Source organism: Passer domesticus, chromosome 8 (genome assembly GCF_036417665.1).
Source record: "Passer domesticus isolate bPasDom1 chromosome 8, bPasDom1.hap1, whole genome shotgun sequence".
NCBI classification, from domain to species: Eukaryota; Metazoa; Chordata; class Aves; order Passeriformes; family Passeridae; genus Passer; species Passer domesticus.
This window is the reverse complement of record NC_087481.1, coordinates 38,559,908-38,582,288: the sequence shown is the minus strand read 5'-3', so window position 1 is coordinate 38,582,288 and position 22,381 is coordinate 38,559,908. Positions and strand designations below refer to the sequence as shown.

The 22,381-nt window shown below is 37.2% G+C and overlaps 1 protein-coding gene across 5 annotated transcripts in view; it reads right to left on the bottom strand.

Annotated features, from left to right (window-relative positions):
• Positions 1 to 22,381, bottom strand: part of PPP3CB (protein phosphatase 3 catalytic subunit beta) — a 49,725-nt gene that overhangs the window by 26,060 nt on the left and 1,284 nt on the right. For all 5 annotated transcript variants that reach the window (XR_010367297.1, XM_064430573.1, XM_064430572.1 and 2 more), the window contains exons 2-5: positions 9,833 to 10,033; positions 7,625 to 7,749; positions 5,478 to 5,589; positions 4,474 to 4,619 (exon numbers count right to left, since the gene is read on the bottom strand). Coding sequence is in view for 4 of the 5 variants with exons in the window: in XM_064430573.1 (XP_064286643.1) it covers positions 4,474 to 4,619; positions 5,478 to 5,589; positions 7,625 to 7,749; positions 9,833 to 10,033 (584 nt within the window). In the remaining variant the exon portion in view is untranslated. The remainder of the gene's footprint in view (positions 1 to 4,473; positions 4,620 to 5,477; positions 5,590 to 7,624; positions 7,750 to 9,832; positions 10,034 to 22,381) is intronic.

The following is a 22,381-nucleotide window of genomic DNA, read 5'->3' as shown; positions in this document are numbered from 1 at the left end:
CCTATTTTAGCAGCCTGCAACTTTCCTAGTAACCACTGTCAAAAGGGGCAGAAGGAGCAAAGTGCATATATTAATGTAAAAGGAAAATGCCCTGCTTAATTAAGTTACAGGCAATCAATCTCTGATGTCCCAGAAATGAAAGCAGATATCCCAGGTTCAATGTAAAGTTTATTTGGTCTTTATGTAGCTGGAGTTTGTTCACAAGATGATTTTATCCAAGAAATGTAGGAACGGTTCTTTGATGGACAGTGCATTTATCTCACTTCACTTCCCATACCAAAGAAGATGACTTTGATGGTACTAGAGAACACTTAACTCTTCATGACAGGCTCGAAGGGAGGTTTGGTGAGCACCTGGTGAATTTGAGTCTAACGGTCCATAGGAATCCATTCAAATATGGAACCAGCAGTAGTGCCAAGCTCTCTCATGCCCTGGAAAATCAGAGCTCCCGAGGCTGCCACCTGTAACATAAGTGGAGAGGTCCAGATCTTTACAAATTCCTGCCAGATAATGGTAAGGCAGGTATTAACTGAAGTTGTTGTTGGAATTTATTCAATATTAAAATCCTGTGGTTTAACATTTCCCACACTGGATGATAAACCTGGTATGGAGTATTTCTTCCAGATTGAAGAAGTCAGTCCATCAACTTCTGCAAGTACCTGAATTTCTGTAGATTAAACCATCAAGTTTCTAAACCTCCAGCAATAAATATGGGTCCAGAAGCTAACAGAGGCATTCACACAAGGAAGTTTCAACTGTTTGCTGATTGATGTTTCCTGCAATACAGAAGGCTGAAAGTCTAGAAAACATTTCTAAGAATTTTTCTTTAGTCTTCAAGTATTTTCCTTATGACTTTGGCCAAATCAATAGAGACATTATAAATAAAAGTTTTGGCTGCCTGCAATTAACACACCTCTCTCCCAAACTCATTTTTCATAGCATTGAAACAATAATGCAGCTACTTCCTGAAGTAAGGTCAGTTTGTAAAAAACAAATATACTTACATAGACTTATATACTACATACAATTACTTACATAGACACCAAATCAGTTTCTTCTTCACTAGACAGTGTACTAGTGGCACAGTTCTCAGGATATCTCAAAATGTAAGGAAATGTCACTTCAAGCTACTCAACCCAGACTACATATATCAAATCAAAATAATCAATTTAAGGGCTTCCTTACTATGGGCACGGCAAGGAAGTTAAAGGACATGAGTAAATTCAAAACACCTTTAACTGGTTTAACTATTTCTGAATGTGTTTTCCTACTACAGCAAAAAAATGCAAAGTGGCTTAACATTTTTCTAAATATGATTCAGGTAAACTGAGAAAGACTATTTTCAAGAATAAGAATCAATACACCTGGTTGAAACAGAACTATGTAGTGTATTTCTTAATATACTGTAAAACATTTAAATCTAAATTATTTTCAAGGTACTATGCTGTCAGAACAACTAGAGTGACATGCATTATACCTCCACATGGATGTTCCAATTCAGAAACACCAAAACCTGAGAGGCAGACTAAGGTACAGCAAATTAAAACAATTTCACTTTTGAGGCAAAAGACCTTCACAGAAGTTTCACATACAGACACCAGTTTTAATTAATCTGTCCTAATTTTCTTGAGAACTATCACCTACTAAAGCCTAAAGAACAAATTTTACCAAGTCTTAGTATCACTAAAAGCTAAACGAAAGAGTGAGCACCTGCTGTAAATGAGGGGCAAAAAAAATTGTCTCTCTTTTTTATAGTCCCCATAATCTTACCTGGATACTTCCTTCTTTCTAAAATGCTAGGTTTAAAATTGACAATTCCTGGCATTTTGTTTCAGTAGAAGTCTTGGCAGTGTAAATGAAATCAACTAAACATCATCTCTAAGTTGATGGACGTGTGTCTGAAAGAGACACTCTTTACCAAGACAACCAGAACATTCATGGAATTCATATTCAGAAATAAAAATCAGATTACCACAAGTTTGACAAATTTCCATTTTGGCAGAAATATGAAGCATCTGGAACAACCTTTCCAGTTAAGATTCACTGTCATGTCTAGTATGAAAGCAGCCCTCTTCAAGAAGTAAATTTATGACGGCAAAAATAATAGCTTCAATTGTGTGTTTAATCACCTTCCTGCATATCAATACTGATGAAAGACTTCATCCAGAAGAAACTGCACCCTGCATAGAATTTTTCTTTATTTCTTAGGTGATTCCTGCACTATTTATAGAGCTGTGATTTCCCTTTTATGTCAGATAATTACGCCCTTGCAGCTAAGACCTCTCCTTAGTAAGAACTTCTGCTAACAAACCAGAAGGCCTGAAATATTATACAATTGTCTTGATTGTTTACAGAAGTAACTTCACACACCACACTTGTATCCCAAGCATATGATTTTTTCCTAGATATAAAGTGAGCATTTCACATCACCCATCTAATTTAAATACATTTAAAATATCAGTGCATGCCAAGCTCTATTGAAGCCACTGCCAATCCATGACTAGCCCCTTTTTAGATTACCAGATCACTTTTTAAAAACAAAGAAGGCCCAAGGAACAGTTCTATTAACACTGCCTTACATTTATAGATGTGTTTTTCATCAGAATAAAATACAATGCAGATTTTCATATATGCATATAAACATTTCAGCCTAATGTAGCCTTGAACATTATAGAAGCACATCTGAAAGTACAGGCCAAGAAAAGAGAACTACCTTTAAGTTAAATTTACTTGACACTGTGAAAACCTGATCAGCTGCAAGATTGAGACTAGCAGAAAAATGAATCACAATCCTGTTACGAGAGTGGCTTTCCAAAATGTTTTTCCAGAACATGTTTTCTCTTATATTACTTTCCAAAAAGCCTTGACCATGCTTCTTTTCTCTGCATAGTGAGAAGTGTTAAGGCTTTGTGAGAATGGCACTGTTTAGTCTCTTTGCTTTCTTACTTCACTTTCTCTGCACAATGTATTTGGATTTCTGTACATATTAGTATTTGCTTTGACAACACAATGTGCCTCAGTACATTTTCCCACTTACACCACTGATCTTCTAAATACACTTCCTCTCTTTCTACCATTTTGTTCTCCTCTCATATCACTCTGCTTGGCAGTGTAATATCTGTAAGTGAAATAAACTGACATTTGAGGCTCTGAAATGGTCCAGTCATTACAAAAAATCCCTAATGAATAAATACAGTGAATTCAAAAATGAGATTCAACTGGATGGCCTATAAATGTGAGGAAAGGGAGCGGTAAAAAAGAAAAAGCACAAATGAAGGAGAAAATGCTAAGAAAATGAGAAATGTAATCAATGAATATGAAAAGACAAAATAGGCTGCAATATATACTTTTATATACTATAAAAGCAATTTAGGAGCATGTTTTTACTTTTTCTCTGACATTTGGATCTTTTTACAAACATGCCCCCATGTACCTTCTTCCATATGTAGATAAACCATGGTTTCTTCCATCCTTACCTATAATCCCAAGGATTTCTTAGAACCACCTACATATATTTTAAGCTGAAATCATCTACATTTTAGCTGTTCCTAATCATAACAGGAATGGTTTTGATTTCCAAGTGCAGCAGTCAAGATGTCAGCTAAGTTATCTTACAGAAGTCTAAAATGAGTATGCAAAAATGAAGGCAATGGAAAATTCCATTTTGATTGAAAATTCCCATCTGTCACAATCTCCACCTGACAAGCTACCCATGCAAGTAGAAACCACGTTATTAGAAACAGATACCTCATATCACCACAATCTTCTGCTCTTCAAATTGCACACCACATTTAGTGTTTCCATCGTGTAATTAAAAAAAAAACTTTTACATTCTTCTTATTATTATACTCAGCATATATACCACAGTGAGAAGTACTCCTCAACTGTTACTCAAATGCCTACCAAATCTGCCCTTTTAAATAGGCAATATGTTTTTAAATAGCAATCTGAATTTCTATTAAATACTGCAATATCTCACTCTGTCAAAACTAAAATCCACATATTTAAGACAGTAAAAAAAATTTCAAATAAATTTGAGAATAACTGAAACATGACATTAGATATAGTAAACAATTTTAAGACTACAATTAATTTCAACAAGTTTTCTCCTGGAAGCCATAAGAACACTAGCTCTTATCTAGAAAGAAATACAACATATTATTTTGATTGGATGTGAAACTCTTCACATTTACTACCTGCCTCAAAAAACAATGTGGGGATTTTGAGGTTTCTTCTTTGTGTGTGTTTTGTAACAGTCCCAGCTGCCCCAATGAAGTCTACTAATGGAAAATGGACTAGATAATCCATGAGATTTTAATTATGATATTGCTTAGCCTACATTCCAGCCCCTGATTTACACTTCAACAAGAGACAAGAACAGAAAATATACTGACAACTTCATAACAACGACTTTGTATAGCATCATACAAATACCTCTATTTCCACTTATTTTCAAATACACAAAATACTCACTCTCCTAATGTCATCTAGTGTATTAATTTCTGGTGAAAGTCCACCATGAACACAAAGAAACTGTTGATTTAAGAGAGCAGCAAGAGGGAGACAATCAAAAGCTTCCATACAAGCATCATAGACTCTTTCAGAGTACTTTATTTTACCTGCAAGAAAGAAAATAGAAATCACTAAAAATCCATAATATATGGATAAAGTACTCTGGGGGATCATGGTTATTAGAATATATATCAAAGTGAACGCTTAAAAAAACCCAAAACAATGAGTATTTTGGGGTTTAAATGAGCATTTCCAAACACCTAAACAGCAAGCATGTTTCTAAGACATAATTTCTTCCAGAAATGTAAACTGTTTTCACTTCTTCTGTTGTCTCAAGTGTGAAGAAATTATTTTTGTTTTTTAAAAAAAGCACTGAATTATTTAATATTTTTATAAAATTATATAGCATACCTCAGTATAAAATACTATTAAGAAATTTGTGAATTCTCATCCACACTGAAAAGCTAAGAACAAATTATAGATTACATCATTTTTACCCACATCAAAGAGAGTTTCACCAGGCCAAATGATCCATTTATCACAGGATCAATACTTATACAAGCCTTCAAATGGAGAGGTAGCTTATGTCACCAAAGAGTTATCTTACTAGTATAACTGAAATCAATCCTCCAAATGGAAAAATTATCCCACAGTAGGGACTTTTTTCTAGCTTCACAACACTACTCAGCAAGTTACTCTACACTCCTGACTACAGCAAAATTATCTTCCTCTCCAGGACTTTAAAATCAAGATTGTTAAATCAAGATTTACTCCATAATGCATATTTACAGCCAGCACTCTTCCTGCACTCCAAGGCCACACTGAACTGCAAGCAATTCTGCAGAAGTCAATGGGGCCTCCAGATGTTTGCAAAGCCTTAATTAAACTAATCTCTCAAGCACAATGACAAACTATAGATCAGCAGGTTGAAAGTAGCTAATTTTACATTGTTAGACAGTACTTACATTCTTGCTTAAAAGTAAAATACTCTGTTAGGTGTCTGCATTCATGGTTGCCTCTCAAAAGAAACAATGTGCTTGGGTAAAGAATTTTCAGGACCCATAAGTACAGCACGCACTGTTGAGAAAACAGGACAACCAGTAAAATACACTCGTTTATATGAACTTTAAAATTATTACTGAGAAATACTGAGTAAGGATGTTAACAGTTTCAAAAAGCAGGTAGTGCTTAATGTGCCATTTTAAAATAGCACTACTTCCCCGAGTCCAGTTCTGGACATGAGTTATGCAAATTGCTTATTACTTTTCCTAATAATACCCACATAGAATACTAGGAAAAGATTTATCTTTGCTGGATATTCAATAATAAAATAAACTCAACAGAATTAAACTGTAGAATATTTTCATCTAGGTGAATACTGTATGGTTTCTGCCTAAAATCTGGTATAATATACGATTCTAAATACTGGCATAAGAAGAAAAGCAGACATTTATTAACAGAGACTGGAAAAAAAACCCTGATGAAATAATTTCCCTTAAGGTTAGATACATCATTTGGATATAACTTTTAAACTACAGATGGACAGAGTAAATCATCCTCTCCCCAAACACTGGGGAAGCTGATTGCTTTTTCAGCATACAAGCAGCAAAATCAAAGAATTATAGCAATTTTCCATCTATCATTATTATCAGCAGCAAACCCTCCAAAAGATAAGAGCTAAGAGAATGCACAATTATTTCAGTTTAGAGTCTGTTACCACCCAGCAGTCCCAAATGCCCAAAACGTATTTCACAAATTTCAAATCTAATTCTTGTATTTTTAACTGAGCACAAAAATCTCAAAACCTCACAAGTTTGTACTTTATTGAAGTCACCTACAAGCTCTTATTATCATTGTTCTTAATCAATACCAGTACACTGAAGCTACCATTACTCAAAGTTATTTTGCATAGAAGAGCAGACTACATGAAAAAGGAACAAAGAAAACAAATGGACACTTTAAAAAACACTGCAAACATTGAGAAACACATCAAAGACTTTAATTGTGAAGTTTAGTTAAACTAATTACTGAATTTTTATCTTCTTAGTAAAAACATGCAAAACTAATCTTTGTTCAGAAATTTTTTGAAGTGTAGTGGTTGAAAAGCTTTCATACCATGTTTTGAAATATGAACATATAGAGTTGATATGTAAATCCAGTTTTCAAGGACAACTATATTACTTGTAATCATCAAGAACAGGCAAAGATCAAATTAATAAATAGGGAATATCTATTGAAATTTTTCCTTAAAGATGACTTTGAGGCAATCACTCTTGCTGCATCTTCTGTTGATCTACCATCTCTAACAACCCCAAAATGCCTTTCACAGCACAGACCCACACATTATCAGAACTGCAACATTTTAACACAGAAACAAAAGACCTACACTGTGACTTGCAAGACACTATTTCAAATGGCATGCTATTCCATTAGATTTGGTATCTGTGAAGAGATCCCAAACTGAGGCACTTCCCAGGCTGGCTACAGAAGAACACTTAACTTAAAAACCATGCTCTGAAACTAATCAATGTGAATATCTTTGAAATGCAGCACATGTAAGAAACACGCTGAAAAAAAAAAAATTATTTGAATTCAAAGTAACTGAAAAATTAATAGCAGAAACACAGGTCATCCTTAGGGAATATCTGTATTTGCTCTAAGAATTTTTGTAAAGGAAAATAATTATTAAGAACCATTTGATTATCTAAATAAAATTAGTTTCTTTTCTAAAAATAAACAGATAATAATACTAAACAGAGACTAATATTATGAATAACTGAAAGACCTTGCAGTCATGACTCACCTGTTCTCCACAAACATACAAACATATTACCAGACAAGCAGCAATTATGCATAACAATGAAACAGAATTCAACTTTCAGAAAAGCAGCTAAAGAAAGAGGAGAAAAAATGAGTAAGTCTGGCGATTTCGACAGGACAGTCCAAACGACTGGTCAACATCCTCCTGTAACCAGGCCTTTACTACAGGAGAAGGCACAGCAAGGAAGAACGCATTCAAATGTTACAGCAGACCTAAAACTTCGTTTGAAAACCTAAGTGAAAGTGTGCTTATAAAAAAATTAGGACAGAACAGATTAATATATTCAGTTACCTCTATACTAAAATAACCTCTGTCTACATAGTCACCGAGGAAGAGGTATCTTGTGTTAGCAGGTGATCCTCCCACTTCAAACAGCTTCATTAGATCAAAGAACTGGCCATGAATATCACCACACACTGCAAGCAAAAATTTTGTTTGAATTAATTTAAAAAAATCTAACGGAAAAGTCACCATGTTATAGTTAACAGCCACAAAGTACTTCTAATTAAAAAGAAAGACAGGTATAAAGCAGGAATAACAAAAATTTTTGAAGGTTCCCCCTTTGCTTTTCATTAAGATCTGGTCTTCACTACCTGTGACAACATTGATGACATAGCTCTGAGTGCTGGAGATTGGGGAGTATTCTTCCAACACATTTAATGCACTGAGCATTCAGGTGTTGAAAGCTATCAGAACCTCTAATATCCTCCCCAACTCCTTATGTATCTTTGCAAATTCTCCTTGGTAAGTGTATTTGAAAATGCCTGCTGCTTTGCAACAATTTGCTGAGTCCATGTGAACTTGAAAAAAGCAAGGAGTGTACTTTTGTTTCTGAGTCAGACTAACATACTTTTTAATCAAATCATATCTTCTCCTTGCTCAGTTACTTTTCTCCTTCAAATAACCATGTCCATTATTTCAACAGTGGATTTTTCCTGTGTTTTTAGAATATGAGAAGGGACAAGGCCAGTGGTCAGCAACCAAAGGCGAAGCGCCAAAGATAGCAGCAGATGGGAAGTCTTAAGGGAGCATACAGCAAAACCAGGTCACCTCACAACCTTAAAAAAGTAATTAAAAATGCATGGAAGAGACAACTGCTCCTAAATTCTCTTTCCCACAGGAGTTCCCAGTTCATTGGAAGTCAGGAGCTGCCTTCTCACTCCTGCATAAGGTGTCACTGGTAACAACAGGAATTTGAGAGTCTGTGTCTTTCATTGATGCAAAATGTCACCGATCAACTGACAAACAGCATCTCCTGACTTCTTAGAGTTTATCAGTAAAATTTTTGGGGAAAAAAGTTGTCCTGACTTTGGAAAGAAATACTGGATATGGCACATGACATTATATAAGTTGTTATCCCCTTAGAGCAGACCATTCATCATCACAACCTACAAAATATGAGACTAAATAGCATGTGCACTCTTTTCTGGCTCTTTCTTTAAGATTCCTACTCAAACACTGAAAGAACTTTCCTCCTTTTTAAATTGCCAATATACCAATTACCTGTATATACAGAAATATAAAAATGTTAAACAAACTTTAATTCTGAGTTTATTTGGAACCTCAAAAGACTCTGAGCTCAGTCAGACACTTAGTAGTTTCCACTATTTCAATTATTCTTTTCTTTTTTAACGTCAACAATAATAATGATGCATTGATGTAAAGTTTTGATTTACCTAATACTAACAAATAACAAGCTGATGCCCCAAAAGAAGCTTTCAGACACAAATTTAATTTATGTAAGTCCACTTAGAAGAAAACACATTCAGATTAAAGAAAATGTGATTTGAACATAAAAATCAAATCTACTTTAATTATCATAAATAACAGACATGCAACATAACTACTTTCTATGAGTCTAGACTGTTTGTAAATAAAAGTATTAAAGGATACCAATTCACCAATTCCACCTTTCACCAGGTCAAACAGAAACAGAACTGTTCCAACTATGAAAATACTCAAGAAAATACTAAAAGTCAGTTTTGTATCCCAGTGGCTCTGGCCCTAGTGTCAAAGATGCTAAAAAGATGCTAGTACTGATCTTTATCAGTACTACTGCTCTCACAAGAATGTGGTTTTATGTGCAGTCACCAGTCTCACTTACAGAACAATATAAAGGTGTATTTTTCACTAGGAATCCCAGTTCACAGTATCTGTTTCAAACCACAATAATGAGCTTCTCTTCACATATTTAGATTTCAGAGTTATCCTGAGTTCAGGCAGATGCCTTTATTCCTACTTATAATATTGAAGGAATTAGAAATTCATATTTCAACAGCATTTAATTATTTTCTTCTTTTGTCCCAATTTTAATACCAAGGCTACTAGTTTTTTCAATAGGTTTAATGCCTTCATTTGTTAAGCAAATGCAGTTGTGAGGGATAATTCAGTTGGACTAACAGAGAAATTTTGGTTCAGCTATTTGAAGACAAATTCTACTACTGAAAAAATCTGTCTTTTTCCAATTCAATTATGTATGAAATTACCTAGAAATATTACCTGTAATTGGAGCTTCAACTTCTATCATAGTTTTTTCCCTCCGCAATATTGCAGCACCCTCATTGATGATTCTAAGTGCAATTTCTTCATCTACTCGACCTTCCTTTATCAAGTGGTTCTTCAAAATGTCAACCCTTGGTCTTCCATCTGTGTCAAACACTTCTTCAGATGTCAAGCGATGCGTTGGTGGAAAAGGGACAGCTAAAATTTAAAAAGAAGAAACAGCAGTCTTGACACCCAATTTGAAAAAGTGAGTCCATCTAGGAGTGGGGATCTATCATGGAATAGCTGCTATCCCAAGCAGCAAACTTGTCTTTTCATCAAGGAATAGTAATATGTACAATATCTGGAAGAGTCAAAACTGACTTTGCAAAGGGAAATAATCTCTCTCCATTACACCACCATTCCCTGAAGGACTCATGAAGTACTGGTGATGCAGGATTATCCATTTAATAGCCACTCAGACTTTCAAAATTTAAAATTATCCCATCATCAAAGCCTCAGGGGAAAAAACCCACCAAAAAACCTCAACCAAACAAAAAGAACCATCAAAACAAATAAAAGCTAGCGAGAAAAGGATCCAATACTGTTCAAAAGACTAGAAATAAAAGGAGTCTGTAAGCAGTGGTCAGGGACCAAAGCAGGCTCAGCAACTGGCCAGACAGCACATTTGGCAATCTGTAGCAGCTCAGCTACTGCACAAGTGAAATATGGGCGTGAGCCATGCAAAAAAAGATGACACTTCAAAATTGTCCCTAAGCAATGTCATGGTACTCAGGATGTTACAGGAAATAAAACTAATCTGACCCTGTCCTCTCCTCAAGCATACTACTGTTGAATGAATGAAGTACGACAGAAGTACAACAAGAATGAAGTTTGTCACCATTTAAAGACTGTATGTTAAAAGAGAACAACAGGAGGAGCACATCTACTCAAAGATAAGAACTAGTAGCACGAATACACTTGTAGATATAGTATTCATATTAATTTTCGTACTCTCTGAAGTTAAATTTTACATTCCAAAAATCAGTGCTTAGATACTGAAACATTCCCTGACTTAATTTAAATAGATTTCTAGATTACTAGTAAAACATTGCTACTCTTCTGTTTTATGGAATAGTAAAAATAAAACACCTGATGCACAAATCATACATATATTCACTGAAATTAATTTTTTCTAGAAAATAATCCAGAGATATGTCTCCTATTCCTCTTATAAAAGTTTCCAGGTAGTAAAAAGCTGCAAAATGTGCCCCTACATATTGTAGAACGAATTCACCACTTTTCTGTGGACATAAATTATTTAACAAAAGGAAAATTTTTCCTTCAGCCTCCTTTATCAGCAATTCAAGTTTCACTCAGAAATGCTAAAATTTCATGCAGTCCAAATGTTAATAAACTTCACTTATTTAAGATATCAAAAGACAATCACTTCTGTACCACACACAATTGTTTACAAGCATAAATCTGGCTCTGAGAAGAGAAATTAATTATTCTGAAAAAATAAATTTATCTAATTTTTAAAAGCACTTAATTATGACCAGGCAAGCATCAGTTCTAATATTCACTGCTTTTCTGAACTTACCTTTCCAACCTTCAGATTCTCTTAATGTTATTTTTACATTATGTGGACGTTTATACCAATCTGTATATGAATCAGTTTTAGGCTCATTCTTGCCCTACTTTTTTTAATACATTATTTGTGGGCCCACAACTGCCTTCAGCAATTCAAAGTTGAGCTTATCTTTTTAGGAGACACCAGACAACTCAAAAGAAGATTTCTCCTGCTTTAATCCTTCAAAAGCATTAGAGATCTCACACACCTTCCCACAACCAAAGTCAGTCACCTCCAAGACACAGTTTTTTAAGAACTGTGCTCCATTAATCCTAGTATTATTCAGATCTACTAAGGTGAAAGAGGACTGTTTTGTTCTTTTTGGAAGCTTTTTTTGGTAGATGCAGGGTGTGGCAGAGAATGGTCTGTTGAGGTGACCACCCATTCTTCATTCTCTTGTGTGCAAATCATTACTAACTTACTACAACTACCTGGCTGCAGAATTCAAGAAGACCTCTTCCTTATGGCAATTCAGATATTTCAGGGATTTTAAGTGCGTGGAAATTAAATTTTCTTCTCTTAATAAAGTTCTTATATCTACTAACAAAATAAAGCTTTGAGTTTGTCTATGGAATTATATTCTCTGGGAGGCTAAAAACCCAGTTGTTTTTACTCCAGTGTCAAGATCTGTCTCAAATTATTTGAATTAATATACTTATGAAGGCTCAGATTTAAAACTCTGTATCCAGGGGTTTATTATCCATGATGCCCAAAACCCACAACTGTGGTAGGAAAAGTAATTAAGGATCTCTGAAGTTATATTTGCCTCATGAAAAAATGAAGTCTTAAAACTAGTTCCACAGAATTTAACAAAATCCTTTTCACATATGTCATGGTTTGACCCTGGCACAATGCCAGGGCCCCCATGAAGGGTATATTTTTAAAATGGTGGCTGTGAGATGTGACCCGGGAACAGAACAAAGTAGGTTCTCATTCGGGGATGGAGGGAAAGAAACATAACACTTTATTTATTACAAATTTAGAAAGGAACACATACTAAACTAAGAATGAAAACCTTCCAGATACCTTCCTCCTCCTCCTCTCTTTTCTCCAGAGATCCACCACCCCTTAAATTATCAACCTTCAAATCCATCAGGGAGAGAGGAGTCCTCCCTTGCCTCATGGGCCTCTCCCGGAAGCACAATTGAAACCTCCTGTGCTTCCGCGTCATCCATGGCCCCACCCAAAGAACATCGGCCCTTGTGACTTCTCCCCCCCATGTCCAGTGCTCTCACCACTGGACACGGGCCAGGACTGCTTTTAGGGCTCCTCGTTTAAAGATGCTCCACCCTACTTCTAGAAGCAGCAGTCTCTCAACTCTTGGGACACCAGTCCCTCCCAAATTTCACCCCCTGGGGCCGAGGGGCCTCATGAACAGAGATCTTTCTCTCCGTGGAGACAGAGGGCATCTCACACCCCCTTCAGCCGTCTCTGTTCACGCCGCTGCTTCACTCTTGACTCCCGGGTGTTGCCTCCCCCTAAATACAGTCTTTGGGTCACAGGGAAAAAACACGGGTTTGTCCATGGCTATACAAGAAAGAGTCCAGCCCAAGGCCACTCCATCATCTCTTCCACTCAGGATTCTTCTTTCTTTCAGCTTTCCTCACGCTTGCCCATCTTTCATCTCTCTCTCACCTCATCCTGATTCAGGAGGATTCAGTATTTGTAAGGTTTCCATTAGTCTACAAAGGGGTTAAAATCTTCAACTCTGCCTGCCCAAGGACTCCCACATCTGCCGGGCACCTTCTCTCGACGCATCCCCCGCTTCTGGCCGGCTGAGTTGCCAGCGTAATTTCTGTCTCTCTCTCCGGGGGGGCTGCCCAGACATCTCAATTCTCATCAACTCCTGCATGTTCTCCTCCACCTCTGCACCTTTTGGGGCTCCCGGCCTCCTCCCCATCATGGCCTCCCCCTCCCCCACCCAGACGCAGCTGGGCAGGGGAGAGGCCAGACTCTACTCACTAACGCCGGATTCCTAAAGAGGAAGTTCTCTGGGAATCTCCTGCTTTTAACCCCCTTGTGTTCTCAGAGGCGTACCCAAACCCTTAGTGGCTACCTTAAATGCCAATTTTGAATTTGGCCTCTGATTGGCCCGACTTAGACCTTTCCAAAAACACATTTCCGGGCCAAACCACGACATTCCACCTCTCGCCTCTGAGAACACACATTTTATTCTAAAATATTACTAAAATTACATTCAACATACTTCTACATACAACAATGACATACACCAAACCTCTATCCCCCGATTTTATCATCAACCTATTTATTACCTAATACGTGCTTTGCTCTTATTCCCTTTGGTCTATCTCGCAGCTTTCATCTCATTACTTACTTAAAACTCTCGATTTCCCGGTCAGGGAACCAAAAATGTCATGGTTTGACCCTGGCACAATGCCAGGGCCCCCATGAAGGGTATATTTTTAAAATGGTGGCTGTGAGATGTGACCCGGGAACAGAACAAAGTAGGTTCTCATTCGGGGATGGAGGGAAAGAAACATAACACTTTATTTATTACAAATTTAGAAAGGAACACATACTAAACTAAGAATGAAAACCTTCCAGATACCTTCCTCCTCCTCCTCTCTTTTCTCCAGAGATCCACCACCCCTCAAATTATCAACCTTCAAATCCATCAGGGAGAGAGGAGTCCTCCCTTGCCTCATGGGCCTCTCCCGGAAGCACAATTGAAACCTCCTGTGCTTCCGCGTCATCCATGGCCCCACCCAAAGAACATCGGCCCTCGTGACTTCTCCCCCCCATGTCCAGTGCTCTCACCACTGGACACGGGCCAGGACTGCTTTTAGGGCTCCTCGTTTAAAGATGCTCCACCCTACTTCTAGAAGCAGCAGTCTCTCAACTCTTGGGACACCAGTCCCCCCCAAATTTCACCCCCTGGGGCCGAGGGGCCTCATGAACAGAGATCTTTCTCTCCGTGGAGACAGAGGGCATCTCACACCCCCTTCAGCCGTCTCTGTTCACGCCGCTGCTTCACTCTTGACTCCCGGGTGTTGCCTCCCCCTAAATACAGTCTTTGGGTCACAGGGAAAAAACACGGGTTTGTCCATGGCTATACAAGAAAGAGTCCAGCCCAAGGCCACTCCATCATCTCTTCCACTCAGGATTCTTCTTTCTTTCAGCTTTCCTCACGCTTGCCCATCTTTCATCTCTCTCTCACCTCATCCTGATTCAGGAGGATTCAGTATTTGTAAGGTTTCCATTAGTCTACAAAGGGGTTAAAATCTTCAACTCTGCCTGCCCAAGGACTCCCACATCTGCCGGGCACCTTCTCTCGACGCATCCCCCGCTTCTGGCCGGCTGAGTTGCCAGCGTAATTTCTGTCTCTCTCTCCGGGGGGGCTGCCCAGACATCTCAATTCTCATCAACTCCTGCATGTTCTCCTCCACCTCTGCACCTTTTGGGGCTCCCGGCCTCCTCCCCATCATGGCCTCCCCCTCCCCCACCCAGACGCAGCTGGGCAGGGGAGAGGCCAGACTCTACTCACTAACACCGGATTCCTAAAGAGGAAGTTCTCTGGGAATCTCCTGCTTTTAACCCCCTTGTGTTCTCAGAGGCGTACCCAAACCCTTAGTGGCTACCTTAAATGCCAATTTTGAATTTGGCCTCTGATTGGCCCGACTTAGACCTTTCCAAAAACACATTTCCGGGCCAAACCACGACAACATAATACATGTATTTTCCCATTGCTCAAGAAGGATTTCTTAAGAATAATTTTCAGAGAACGCAGAAGGAAATATGGCTAAAGATTTTAGCCATAATCTGAATCACACAGTAAATAAAAAGTAACACTTTTTAGAAAAACTGTTTCTTTCCATTTTATACTTTAAAACCGAAACATTCCAGCAAATGTTAACACATACCTTTGAAAAATATTACAACTGCTTTTAATAGGTTAAGGATGAGGATTTTTGAACCATGTAGACAATTTCTGCAAACTAATGGGTTTAATTAAAGCTTTGATGAAGTAGTCATAGAATGTTATAGCCTAAGGAAAAAGAATTGCAGCATGATGTGTTCCAAGACACGAATATAATCCATGTTTCAAAGCCTTTGTGCACAACCTGTGCTCTCGGGAATGTAACAGAATGGTAATTAAGAGGAATTACCCTAAGGAAATAACATGGTGCTGGGCATTAAAGGATTCTCTTCTTCCAATCCCAGCCAAGATAAACAATGGAAAAGTATCTAGAGAAGAATCTCTAATACACACTGCAGTATCCTATTAGTAAAAGTACAGATGTTAATAACAAATGTAGCACATCATGACTCACAACCACAGACAAGATTTTCTAAAACAAACCATTGCTTACTAGTCACAATTAATCAATTTCACTTTAAAAATACATACAAATGATACAATTTTAATATATTGGTCAAAAAATGTAAACAGTAGAGCTGTGGAAAAAAACAGTGAATAGCTTTTGAGACTTATTCATGAAAATATTTTGATGGCTTTTTATTACTAATTGAATATGCATTAACAAAGAAGAAAAAAATCACCCTTCCTATATACTGCAGTACCAATAAGAGATCTAGAAAGCAAAACCTCAAAAATTAATTCTACAATTCTGATTTTCTACAAGCCTCTGGGTACATTGATACCTTACAATAAAGCATGCTGTGGAGATTCAAAGATTAGCAGCAATCTGAAGGGATGAATTCCCATGACACAGTAGGAAGTTCAAAGAAGAAAAATGACATTAGTGTGGCACTTCACCTGGTATAAAAATCCCTGCTGAAAGGAGCAATATGGCAACTAACACAAACATGCTGCTTCCAGACCCAAAGCAGATCTCACACTGCCTAGTAACTGAATCCAAGAGTAGCTGCTAATAAAATTTTACATGCAGATACTGTAAACTTAAACCACACTGATATATATGCCCATTGTAATAACCTCAGTTAAATCTGGCTTGTATCAAGAGACACCCTGTTGGAACAGGCTCATGAAACAAGATGAGATGAAAGCCCCTAGAGCAATGTAAGAAAAAGCATAGAAGAAGGTACTGTAGAAGGTACTGTACTTCCACAAGCAAAATTGTTTTTGTTCTTATGACTGTGAAACTTAAATAATTCTTCTTCTCTCACAGTGACAGAAAAGTAGCCATTTTTCCTCTATCAACAGAAGCCCATGGCATGTTTCATGCATTTCGTTTTGGCTGTTAAAGCCTGCTCAATATCCCAGACTGCATTTTCTGTTTCAAGAATGTTTTTGATTTCACAGATAAAGTCTGTCTCACCTCACATTACTAAGGTTACAAAACAGAGACATTCTGTTTGTAAAGAATTTGTTGCTTCGGTGATAGGTATACATGAAACAGTATATATAATTTTTGTCTCCACCAAATGTAGCAGGTAGCAATACAAGCATGGTGCTCAGTGAAAAAGAAGGCCATCATCCTTCATTTTCTCAGCAGGTTTATTACCATGATAGCAAAAAAAACAAAATTTCTGTCATTTAATCACCTTCTGTAGTCTTTTGGTTTTTTGAATGCATTGCTGTCTACGTATTGCCACTCAGAAGAATCACAAAGCCTAAAACCTATTTACATATTTCAGTTTGTCCCTGGAGTTTTCACACCTCTGCCAGCATCTCTACAGAAGGAAAAGATGCAGCATCCATAACTGCTATGAGGACAGAATATATCCAATTATTCTTCTGCACTGGCAGAACAGATTTGAAAAGAAATAGCATAAAGGCATCACAGATGGTCTGTGGACCAGCAACTTTGAAAATACTAGATAAGCACAAATACACAGGCACATCTACCAGAATCAGAAAGCTACAATCAAAAGCTGACAAAACCCACAAGTTACCCTATTCACCTCAAGCAAAAAAGCACAGATACAACAAAGCCTATTTCTTGCAAATTACCAAAACTATCGCAAAGTTTCTTTGAATGCAAGGTTCCTGCTATATTAACCAGCACCCTAAAAGCAAGAAAAAAAGGCCCTGTAAACCTTGAAACCCTATAACAGCACTAAAGGTACTATTTATTTCATCCTCACTTATCATGTACTTGCAGTGTCAAAAGTTTCATAGAATTTTAAATCTCAGCTGAAACTGTGGATATGTCTCGTATGCCATGGTGCGTTCATTCATCTTTTGTACTGTGTAGTTTTTCAATTAACTTAGTTGACGTTTTTGGAAGTTCCTCACAGGAAAAATACAATTATTTAAATAAAGCATTTAAAGATACTCCTGCCCTTAAAATGACCACACTGTGTTATACCAGATTACTCAGCATTTAAACGCACTTCTGGCAATGATAGATGCATAGATGCTTGCCTCTCAATACTCTGGTTTTGAAACAGAGTGGTTTATGGATTTTCTCTAAAGTTTCATCCAGACCATCATGTTTATAACCACTGCTGGAACTGTTTTCCACTATTTTGTCCAGATTCTGAATAGACATTTTCATAATTTTTGGGTCCACTGCAGAATTATTGCTACAAATTCCGCAATCTAAATTCCATGTTACATGAAAAGGTATTTCACCTTTTCTATTTTGTTTGGTACTGCATTTCTCTTTTTCACAGGGTGACAAAAATTACAGTATCTTCCTATTCAACTTTTTCATTAAATACCATTCATAAGGTAAGAAATATCTAACTCTATTCCCTATTCAACCACTCCTTTTCCAAGTCAGACTTATCATGTTTGTCACTCCACCCAAAAGCCACTCTCCGCCTCTGAACTTATCTTTAGATAAAGTAAAAAATCAGGCAGATGGAATAAAATTACACGCTGTTGTTCAAGATGCACATATAACACAACAAACATATAACGACATGACAGTGCAATCTCTTTTTTCTAAACTGGTCATCTAATATTCCCTGAATTCCTATCAGACCATTTGACTGCCACTGCATTAACATTTTCATAATGTTACCCATACAGATCCTAATATTTCTTTCCCAAGTTTACTGCCTTCTATGTTTAAGAATTGTTCTGTCCTTTGTAGAGTCTGCTCTTTCTCTTAACAGCATCTCCTACAACTTCTTTACGAAGCACTCAGCCTAACAAGAGCTTACTGAAGCACCTCTGGAAGTTTGCGGTCCTGGATAAGTGTTACTATTTGCCATTCACTCTGTTTTCTAAAGAACTTGTCAACACATTTAAAGAGCATGCATGACAGATGTTAACCTCCCTCCACCATGGGAGTTTATCACCTATTAACATCCTTTCTCTCCTAACTTTAATCCAGAAGAGGATATTTCCTCTTCTGCTTACTTTAAAGGCTTCAGTGAAGAAACATGATGAACAGTTTTGCCTGAATCAACAACCTCACTGGCTACTTCAAAATATTCTAACAATTTCTCTTGATTTTCATCTATGAAACCTGTACCAACTCCTCTTTAACACTATTTCCTGGGTATATAGCTAGGCCACTCTTTCTTACAAGTGCTAGGAATATATTTAAATTAAACTTATTGATCTACAGTTGTCCATTTAAATCCAGAATTTTTTTTAAATGCTGCCATGCTTCACCTCTCAGACTCATTAGATGAGTTACACCACAGGCTATGAAAAATTAAACCCACAATTTTGTACCCAAAATCCCCAAAGAATTCCTTTAGAGCCACCAGACAAATATCTTTGGATCTTGGGACACTTTTTGTGAACATTTCTTCCGTTGATGCATTTTGAAACCACTTACATTTCAATGAGAGAATTCTTTGATCCATTCAGCAATAAGAACTGACTCATGTGTGAAAGACACCTTAGTTACTTAAACAATAAATACACATGTGAGCAGCTGGCAGATTTTTGTGGCCTTATCTTCCCAGCCCTCAATTGCCAATTTGCCCTACTGAAATTGAAACAGGCTTCCATTTTTGGATGAGGTTTTTTCAGTTTTGTTGTTGTTATTTCAAGATTTATCCAGTCTAAACATCCCCTGAAACAAAAAAAGACCAGTCAAACACTTAGTTCTCAGAATTCAGTTCCATTCCATTGTCTCTCCCCCAAAACAAAATTGTGGTTTTAATTTTTTTTTAATATGACACTTTAATACTCTCTTCACGCTGCTGCTTTTCTGGATCATCCTAGAATAATTTCTGGCCAGCAGCATAAGTGCCTTACAAAATTTTTAAAAGAGGCTTCATGCTGCCTGTCAACTTTTAACTTTTTACCTGTTTTTAAAATCAGACTCTGAATTATAAATTTAAACACTGCAATGATTTCTTTTTCTCCTTACATGGGCGTAACTGTTCAAAAGTAGCTATTAGAGCCTTTATTTCAGAGCCTGCTTGCTCAAGGATATGAGTTACATTTCTTTGGGTTTCTCTAAAGAGCTGTTTCAATAAGCTTCCATTAAATATCTAAAATTATTGTCTGCCAATCAGACTGTACCATGACTTTTATCCAAAACAAAGGAATACTGCAATCCTTCCATTTCCAGAAGAACAGACATAATCTCCAAATTTAGCATTAGGTCAGCATGGCAAGGTCCCATGGATTGTGTCCCAAGGCCCAGCAACACCCACAGTGCAGAGTGTGATGCTGGGAGGATGGGAACTTCCAAGGACAACTCTGGGGTGTAACTACCCACAAGAGAGTCAGGGAAACCCTGATGCTTTGCTCTCAAAAAAAAGGCAATGAAGGCTCATCCCTGCCATGCTCAGGAGCACTGTATCAGTGTGAGCTTCCAAGCTCTTCTTCAGCCCCAGCAGGGAGAAGCACCTTAGCACAAGGCAGTGAAACAGTTGTTTCAGGAGAAAAGATACATTGACAAATTTAAAGTTTGAAAGTCACATGGCTGAAAGGTGAGGTGAGCTGGCTGAAGTCGGCTGTCATCTAAAAAAAAGGCAAACCCAAAGTATCAGATACAGCATTTAAGTATCAAGAACAGTTTATTGAAAAAGATTTTGACAGAACATGAAAAAGGGAACTGATTTGTTCCACAAGACAGTAAAACACTAAGTATCCTTCAAAGATGGACAGGGTGCCTTAGAAAATAGTGAATCAGAACAACAGGTACATTTTCTCATCCCTCTTTGGGAAAAAAAATAGCAGTAACAAAAGCCTCATCACAAGACACCTTTTGGGAACCAAATGCCAAAAGCTGGCTTTAGACAGTTTTTCAGTTGCATAGCTAACCATTAATTTACAGGAAACTCTGTAAGTACAAATTACTTAGGCAATTTAACTAAGCCATGTAAAAGAAAATTTGAGCTTTTCATACACTTCAAAAGCAATCAGTGACCTTTGATGAGAAAATTCATACTTGGAAAGATATGCTAGACAACACAGCTAGACTGCATATTTAAAGCTATTTTTATGTTTATTTTATATATATCTATCTGATATGACATAATTAATCTGATTAGCCTTTCAAATACTTCTCTACATATCTGTACTTCCCATCAACTGCTAAATATACAAGTCAAAATATGAATCCTAACAGTCATCCTACCTTGTTAGAAAAAATTAAGTTACTGATGACACAGTAATTCAGTCATTTCTTCTTGGGTGAGCATCTCTTGCCCACTTCTGCTAACATGTATTATAGCTGGTAAAAATTCAATTTCTCACAGCCTCTGAAATGTAATGAATTCTGTTCTTTATCCCCCTCTTCCAGTGATACAGAGGGAGAAAATAAAACAAATAAAATAAAGATAAAAAATGCAAACAACAGCAAGCTTTAGGTCCTCAATTCAAATTTTCTCCCCATAAGACACAGTATATAGAAAGCATGAAAGCTGAAATATGGACCAATACACAGATACATTTTCTCTGTAGCTTTTCTTAAAAATCTGAGACATTATAAAAGATTTATTCATTGTATAATAGGAGACAGTATGGTGAATATTTCTTGGTATGCAAGAGGCAATGCATCTGTTTGTGAAGAGGGATGTGACACAGTTGTCACATCTTAGCATGGTTTCAACAAATTGCACAGATACTCCCACTTAGGACTGACATAACCTGCAATCTTGCACTTCTGGGGTCACTGTCTAAAAAAAGTATTTCCAACTGCACTGCACCTAATGGGGGAGGAGAAACCAAACCACCCTGTCCTTCGTATCAATAACACAGACAGCTTGGCACAACTGGCCAGGCTTTCTCCAGAAGCCAGTGATTCAGCAGGATAGGGGTGGAGAGGACAGGTCAACACAAGGTATAGAAAAATGCTGCTATATGAGCTGGTTGTAATTATGTCAGATGAAGCCATCAAAGACTGATTACCTATAGAAACAGGTAAACCTATACCTGTTATCTGTACAAATTACCTACACAATAGTTCTGCATCCTAACACCCAGGTTCAAAGAAATACTGCAAACTCAGGCAATAATTCTGCTTAGAATGAAGCAAGTCTTAACGACAGTTTTAAACAACCAGATACATAGGTCACATTTAACAAGCTGAATTATCAAGTGATTGGAAATCAGCAGGTTTTCCACTAAAGCATCTGATCACTTACCATTAATTTTTTCACATTGTTTGAAGAACTTAACTTCTTACCACAAACTGCAGTAAAGGTACAAAAATTCAGCAGGTCTAAACACCACACACTGAAGTAGCACTAAGGAGTACAGGTTTCCAATAGACTGGTTTATCATTTTCTACTTTTACCCTTGAAATTTGTTCAAACAAATCAACAGGTTAAGCAATTCAAAATGAGTAACAGCTTATTACAAGTAAAGCTTTCCAGTTTACTAGAAAACACACCGATGTTCAAAATATCCAATGGGATTCCAAGGCTTTAATTAACACCTGCTGAGGACAAACAAATCCTTCTCATTTCTCAAGGACCCCTGTAACATTAAAAGTTAAACAACCAGATCTGCATCCCTTCCAACACAGTCAGACTCTGTGTTCCTAGGAGTGTCAATCTTAAAAGCAGACTGCACCTGTGATTTCCAGCCAGGCCTGCCATAACAATTGTCCACACTGACACCACCAAAT